Genomic DNA, 7883 nt, shown 5'->3' on the forward strand with positions numbered 1-7883 from the left:
AGGGCCCTATGGGACCCTATTCCCTATATAGTGCACTACTTTAGACCAGGGCATGGGACCCTATTCCCTATATAGTGCATATTTAGACCAGGGCCCTATGGGACCCTATTCCTACATAGTGCACTACTTTAGACCAGGGCCCTATGGGACCCTATTCCCTACATAGTGCACTACTTTAGACCAGGGCCCTATGGGACCCTATTCCCTACATAGTGCACTACTTTAAGGGAACGGAGTGCCATTTGGGATGTTGGCATAGTTCTGCTCCAGATACAAAACGGAGTCATAACCAATACAAGTCAAATAAGAGTAATTGCTTTTGTTTTGGATGAATGCACAGCCTTAAAACCCTTTCACTTCTTCCGTCTTGGGTTCACATCCATATACCATTAAACGCTTCCTCGATTCTCACACGTAGAAGCTAAAACATTTGAGACAAGGAAATGTAAATAAAACTGTGCAATAATACAGGCTGTCTATAGCTGTAACTAAATACAGGCTGTCTATAGCTGTAACTAAATACAGGCTGTCTATAGCTGTACCTAAATACAGGCTGTCTATAGCTGTAACTAAATACAGGCTGTCTATAGCTGTACCTAAATACAGGCTGTCTATAGCTGTAACTAAATACAGGCTGTCTATAGCTGTAACTAAATACAGGCTGTCTATAGCTGTAACTAAATACAGGCTGTCTATAGCTGTAACTAAATACAGGCTGTCTATAGCTGTAACTAAATACAGGCTGTCTATAGCTGTAACTAAATACAGGCTGTCTATAGCTGTACCTAAATACAGGCGGTCTATAGCTGTAACTAAATAACATATTTGACATGATTAACATTAACGAATCCGAGTGTTGCGATAGTGAACCACTCATGATAAAAATCAGGCCAGTCAGGTGGATTACGACTGTAAATAATATGAACTATTACTCTGAAGGTCGTCCCCCCCCCCAGCGTTAGTAATGATATGTATCTCAGACAGTTCTGTTGCTGTACGTCTCCTCTAGAGGACGGAGGACGGGGGGGGGGGGTGGCTGAAACAGACAGACCGGTGAGACACCGCTTCACTCTCCGTCACAGAGGCCTTATACAGTGGAGCGTTCTGGCATGATGGACGGAGTACCTGCTGCCTAGCGCTGGAACCTTCCAGCAGACAGACAGACTCGCTCTGGGGCATATTCACTAGGGCAACAAACGGAAGCAAACAGGACGAATAAAAAAAGTGGGGAGCTGGTAGGTATTACACACGAACACCCTTGTTTTCTGTTGCACAACGTTTGATATAATTTCCCCCCCATAATGAATATAACCCGGGTCTGTCACCTCAAAACAAAAAACGGACAGTCGGACTAGTTCTGGTGTGGCGCCGCCAACACATCAGCTCTGGTTGCTGTTCTTCGAGGTCTTGGTGGAGGAGTTCTGTTCGTCTCCCGTCAGTAGAGCCTTTATCTCAGACGGGATCTTCCCCTGGTCCATGGCTGTACACCACTGCTTGTACTGAAGGAGAAACCAAATAGAGAGTTAGATGACAGAGTTGGCTGTGGTCTGGAAACATCTATTTAGCGACACAGAGGCTTGTTTAGAATATTAACTATATTAGTGACTGTCAGTGTCTCCGGAAGTTTCTACGGGATGGACTAGGCCTCTATTCAAGAGGCAGGTAAAATAAAATAATTCTACATTTGTGAAATATGGTGGATTTTTTCATTTTCTTCACCCCAACACCAAATGAGTGGTGGTTTTAGATAATTGACGGGGAACAGCCAGGTGCATTTAGGAAGAACGGGTGATGTAGTTACCATCTCCAACTCTTCCCTCAGGGCGCAGATGGCCCTCTCCTTGCTGGACACGAGTTCCTCCAGATACTGATACCGGAGTTTCTTCCTGGCTCGGCACTCACGGGCGCTCTGACGACTCCTCTCCAACTTGGCTTTCAGATCAATTTTAGCGGGTTTACGGCCTCGTTTACCGGGTTTCTTCACTTTACCTCCCACCATCTATCGAGATAACAGCAGAACAAGACAATAAATACACAGCGGCCTTTTTGTTATTCGGAGACTGTAGTCTTAGTGCACCAGTTAGCTACAGTAACCTAACCTCTTGTTGGAGAAGCAAAACACAATACACCAGAAAAGCATGAACAATCATGACTGATTTAAGCCTACAAACATGTTTAACAAATGCAGAGAACCACATACCTTGCTGTCATCCATTTTGGTCAACACAAAGCTATCTATCGAGGGCTGCTAGTGACGCAAACTCGACCGTTTTCAAGATGGATGACGATCAAATGAAGACAAGTTGTGGATTATATATATATATATAAAAATAAAAATATATATTATCTCACAAATCAACACATTTTCTTAAAAATAGGAAAACATTCCTGTAGCTTCGTGTTCGACAGCGTTTTTGTTGCACTTTTTCCTGCTCCAATGTTTTTAGCGACAGTGACGCTTCCTGTTGTGGTAACTTCAGACCGAGCCCCACCCCCCCCCTTCGCTAGGGATTCTGGGACTTGGGTTTTTTTTGCGTGACTCAATCAAAATGAAGTTTGTCTGTATACCAGGGGTATAAAAACTACAACTACCATCAACTATTACGAAAATATGGGTGGAGGAACCAAATAATATTCTATCTAATGGGGTCTGTGAGAGGATCTCTTCGTAATAAAGCTATAAACGCTCATATAACGTTTTCACGTTGCGGTATAAAGGACAGTGTCAGTCTGGAGCAAGTTATTATAATGTGTATAATTATGGTAATATATTCTCAATTATATACACTACCGGTTAAAAGTTTTAGAACACCCACCCATTCAAGAGTTTGTCTTTATTTTTTTTACTATTTTCTGTATTGTAGAATAATTGTGAAGTCATCAAAACTATGAAATAACACAATCATCAATTGTATAAAACCATGTTTGATATCACCTATAGTATAAACCATGTTTGATATCACCTATAGTATAAACCATGTTTGATATCACCTATAGTATAAACCATGTTTGATATCACCTATAGTATAAACCATGTTTGATATCACCTATAGTATAAACCATGTTTGATATCACCTATAGTATAAACCATGTTTGATATCACCTATAGTATAAACCATGTTTGATATCACCTATAGTATAAACCATGTGTGATATCACCTATAGTATAAACCATGTTTGATATCACCTATAGTATAAACCATGTTTGATATCACCTATAGTATAAACCATGTTTGATATCACCTATAGTATAAACCATGTTTGATATCACCTATAGTATAAACCATGTTTGATATCACCTATAGTATAAACCATGTTTGATATCACCTATAGTATAAACCATGTTTGATATCACCTATAGTATAAACCATGTTTGATATCACCTATAGTATAAACCATGTTTGATATCACCTATAGTATAAACCATGTTTGATATCACCTATAGTATAAACCATGTTTGATATCATCAATAGTATAAACCATTTTTTCCCCCAGCCTATATGTATAGGGTCTAGTAACCAGAAAAAGTGTTAAACAAATCAAAATATATTTGATATTTGAGATTCTTAATTCAAAAGGCACTTGCACATCTGAGCTATCTTCTTGGCAGGTGCAGCTGCTTAACAGGATGAAGGAAAGGGCTGTTTTAAACCGCACACTGATCTCTTTAACCCATCGCTGCTCTTTAACCCATCGCTGCTCTTTAACCCATCGCTGCTCTTTAACCCATCGCTGATCTTTAACCCATCGCTGATCTTTAACCCATCGCTGATCTTTAACCCATCGCTGATCTTTAACCCATCGCTGATCTTTAACCCATCACTGATCTTTAACCCATCGCTGCTCTCTTTAACCCATCGCTGATCTTTAACCCATCGCTGATCTTACGTCTCGGCCTCACGGCCTTCGTCAGACCTCTTGTGAGTTTTTTAAATTAGCACCCTTATGTAGACCTAGCCCCACCCACATCCGTTCCACGCATCAAATGGGGAGTCGGGTGAAAACAAATAAGTGCTACCAAATATAACAATATTAATTTCATAAATATTCAAATAAAGTGTGTACATGAAATGTATTAAACACGTCTGTAAAACCACAATGAGGACATCGACCTACCAAGCAAGTTTTCATAAATCATTGGGTACAACGGAAGAATGAGATTCTTCAAATAGCTACACTTTGCCTTGATGGCAGCTTTGCACACTTTTGGCATTCTCTCAACCAGCTTCATGAGGTCGTCACCTGGAATGCATTTCAATTAACAGGTGGGCCTTGTTAAAAGTTAATTTGTGGAATTTCTTTCCTTCTGGGACAGGGCAGCAGGGCTAGGGTTCTGGGTTAATATTGAGTCTGGGACAGGGCAGCAGGGCAGCAGGGCTAGGATTCTGGGTTAATAGTGAGTCTGGGACCGGGCAGCAGGGCAGCAGGGCAGCAGGGCAGCAGGGCTAGGGTTCTGGGTTAATAGTGAGTCTAGGACAGGGCAGCAGGGCTAGGGTTCTGGGTTAATAGTGAGTCTGGGACAGGGCAGCAGGGCAGCAGGGCTAGGGTTCTGGGTTAATAGTAAGTCTGGGACAGGGCAGCAGGGCAGCAGGGCAGCAGGGCAGCAGGGCAGCGGTGCAGCAGGGCAGCAGGGCAGCGGTGCAGCAGGGCAGCAGGGCTAGGGTTCTGGGTTAATAGTGAGTCTAGGACAGGGCAGCAGGGCAGCAGGGCAGCAGGGCAGCGGGGCAGCAGGGCAGCAGGGCAGCGGTGCAGCAGGGCAGCGGTGCAGCGGTGCAGCGGTGCAGCAGGGCAGCGGTGCAGCAGGGCAGCAGGGCAGCGGTGCAGCAGGGCAGCAGGGCAGCAGGGCAGCAGGGCAGCAGGGCAGCGGTGCAGCAGGGAAGCAGGGCAGCGGTGCAGCAGGGCAGCAGGGCAGCGGTGCAGCAGGGCAGCAGGGCAGCGGTGCAGCAACCCTAGGGTTTCTGGATTAACCAGGGTGAAACATAACAGTAATTGTAAATCGCATGTCCTTCATTCCGTGATTTATAATGAAGAAATATAATTTCGGGGCCCAGTCAGGGTTTGGACCCGATCCCAGATTGTTTACACCGCTGACTGATGATCAGAACTGCAGAAGAGGAGGAACATAATAACGTCGTCATAGTAACGGGACACTTTAAGGTGTTGTCATAGTAACCCCCTGGCCATAGAGAGAGAGGGTTTTTTTTTTTTTTTTTTTTTGTTCTCTATTTTTGGTTTAGGCCAGGGTGTGACATGGGTGGGCGTTCTAGGTTTCTTTTTCTATGTTGGCGTGTGATACGGTGTTTCGGGCCGTGTGTGGCTCTCAATCAGGAACAGCTGTAGATCGTCGTTGCTGATTGGGAGTCATACATAGGCAGCCCTGTTTTTTGGGGGGTTTTGTGGGTGAATTATTTTCTGTTTAGTTTGTATCCTGACAGAACTGTTGCTGGTCGGTGTTGTTGTTATTATTATTTTTTGTATTAGTGTTCATTCGGGTTATTAAAATCTTGTAAGATGAACACATCCTCCGCTGCACCTTGGTCTCGGGTTTGAACGACCGCCGTTACAGGTGTTTTCTAAAATCAGAGAGATGTCGACGTCGTGATACGACGGGTTTTGTTCCAGTTGGCAACATGGCCGTCGGTATCGGCTAGTCACTGACAGGTGAAACTCCCTCAATTTGAAAAGTGTCGTCTCTCTCTCTTTCCCCTTGTAAATCAAATTGTGTTTTGTGCCACCTTTTTTTTCAGCTTGAATGTAGTGTGCGGACAATGCCTTCGTGTTGAAGTTCCTGGGGGCCCAGGGGAGCCCGAAGACTGAAGAGCCTGGCTGCCCAGTACAGTGGGCATGTACACCTGGACATGGGAAACTGCATTCCAAAATGGCACCCTAATTCCCTACGTTAGCGCCCTATCGGCCCTCTTTCAACAGTAGTACGCTATATAAGGAATAGGATGACGTTTCATGTTGTTTTGCGGCGGGCCGACCCGGGTGTTGAATACCAGGATGTAAGGACAGAGCCTTAATCTCCCCTTTGTGTGTTGGAGGCAGTGTCACACATTAATTCTCCTCTGAAAGAATGAGCTTTGTTCACCCGTCGAAGCCAGAGCAGCTTCCTGTATATCTGAGCTACAGAACAGCTTTACTGTATATCTGAGCTACAGAGCAGCTTTACTGTATATCTGAGCTACAGAGCAGCTTTACTGTATATCTGAGCTACAGAGCAGCTTTACTGTATATCTGAGCTACAGAGCAGCTTCCTGTATATCTGAGCTACAGAGTAGCTTACTGTATATCTGAGCCACAGAGCAGCTTACTGTATATCTGAGCTACAGAGCAGCTTACTGTATATCTGAGCTACAGAGCAGCTTACTGTATATCTGAGCTACAGAGCAGCTTACTGTATATCTGAGCTACAGAGCAGCTTACTGTATGTCTGAGCTACAGAGTAGCTTACTGTATATCTGAGCTACAGAGCAGCTTCCTGTATATCTGAGCTACAGAGCAGCTTACTGTATATCTGAGCTACAGAGTAGCTTACTGTATATCTGAGCTACAGAGCAGCTTACTGTTTTTCTGAGCTACAGAGCAGCTTACTGTATATCTGAGCTACAGAGCAGCTTACTGTATATCTGAGCCACAGAGCAGCTTACTGTATATCTGAGCTACAGAGCAGCTTACTGTATATCTGAGCTACAGAGCAGCTTACTGTATATCTGAACCACAGAGCAGCTTACTGTATATCTGAGCCAGACAGCAGCTTACTGTATATCTGAGCTACAGAGCAGCTTACTGTATATTTGAGCTACAGAGTAGCTTACTGTATATCTGAGCTACAGAGCAGCTTACTGTATATCTGAGCTACAGAGCATCTTACTGTATATCTGAGCTACACAGCAGCTTACTGTATATCTGAGCTACAGAGCAGCTTACTGTATATCTGAGCTACAGAGCAGCTTCCTGTATATCTGAGCTACAGAGTAGCTTACTGTATATCTGAGCCACAGAGCAGCTTACTGTATATCTGAGCTACAGAGCAGCTTACTGTATATCTGAGCTACAGAGCAGCTTACTGTATATCTGAGCTACAGAGCAGCTTACTGTATATCTGAGCCAAAGAGCAGCTTACTGTATATCTGAGCTACAGAGCAGCTTACTGTATATCTGAGCTACAGAGCAGCTTACTGTATATCTGAGCCACAGAGCAGCTTACTGTATATCTGAGCCAGACAGCAGCTTACTGTATATCTGAGCTACAGAGCAGCTTACTGTATATCTGAGCCACAGAGCAGCTTACTGTATATCTGAGCCAGACAGCAGCTTACTGTATATCTGAGCTACAGAGCAACTTACTGTATATCTGAGCTACAGAGTAGCTTACTGTATATCTGAGCTACAGAGCAGCTTACTGTATATCTGAGCTACAGAGCATCTTACTGTATATCTGAGCTACAGAGCAGCTTACTGTATATCTGAGCTACAGAGTAGCTTACTGTATATCTGAGCTACAGAGCAGCTTACTGTATATCTGAGCTACAGAGCAGCTTACTGTATATCTGAGCTACAGAGCAGCTTACTGTATATCTGAGCCACAGAGCAGCTTACTGTATATCTGAGCTACAGAGCAGCTTACTGTATATTTGAGCTACAGAGTAGCTTACTGTATATCTGAGCTACAGAACAGCTTACTGTATATCTGAGCTACAGGTAACCCCCAGGTAACCCCCTCACCACACTGTGTCCAGGTGTATGGGGTTACCTCACCACACTGGGTCCAGGTGTTTGGGGTTACCTCACCACACTGGGTCCAGGTGTATGGGGTTACCTCACCACACTGGGTCCAGGTGTATGGGGTTACCTCACCACACTGGGTCCAGGTGTTTGAT

General features: G+C 44.2%; 2 protein-coding genes across 2 annotated transcripts; both read right to left on the minus strand.

Annotated features, from left to right (window-relative positions):
- Positions 1-449: 449 nt before the first annotated feature.
- On the minus strand, positions 450-2429 carry LOC123723665 (cAMP-responsive element-binding protein-like 2). Its single transcript, XM_045712071.1, has 3 exons — positions 2201-2429; positions 1802-1999; positions 450-1499 (listed from the first exon to the last, which is right to left on the minus strand). The coding sequence occupies exons 1-3, from the start codon at positions 2213-2215 to the stop codon at positions 1380-1382; spliced, it is 333 nt and encodes a 110-aa protein (XP_045568027.1). The 5' UTR covers positions 2216-2429; the 3' UTR covers positions 450-1379.
- Positions 2430-4554: 2125 nt separating this feature from the next.
- LOC123732796 (vitelline membrane protein Vm26Ab-like) lies at positions 4555-5138 on the minus strand. The gene is made up of 2 exons (XM_045712073.1): positions 5093-5138; positions 4555-4958 (listed from the first exon to the last, which is right to left on the minus strand). The coding sequence occupies exons 1-2, from the start codon at positions 5136-5138 to the stop codon at positions 4555-4557; spliced, it is 450 nt and encodes a 149-aa protein (XP_045568029.1).
- Between the last annotated feature and the right edge of the window lie 2745 nt (positions 5139-7883).

The sequence above is a fragment of the Salmo salar genome, unplaced genomic scaffold, assembly GCF_905237065.1.
Source record: "Salmo salar unplaced genomic scaffold, Ssal_v3.1, whole genome shotgun sequence".
Classification (NCBI taxonomy): domain Eukaryota; kingdom Metazoa; phylum Chordata; class Actinopteri; order Salmoniformes; family Salmonidae; genus Salmo; species Salmo salar.

Excerpts from the sequence above, each read along its gene's own strand:
- LOC123723665 (XM_045712071.1), bottom strand. Across the intron at positions 1,500-1,801 it reads TGAGGGAAGAGTTGGAGATG|TACAAGCAGTGGTGTACAGC; the intron begins GTAACTACATCA and ends TTTCTCCTTCAG.
- LOC123732796 (XM_045712073.1), bottom strand. The coding sequence starts at position 5,138 with ATGACGACGTTATTATGTTCCTCCTCTTCTGCAGTTCTGATCATCA. Across the intron at positions 4,959-5,092 it reads TTCTGCAGTTCTGATCATCA|AAACCCTAGGGTTGCTGCAC; the intron begins GTCAGCGGTGTA and ends TGGTTAATCCAG.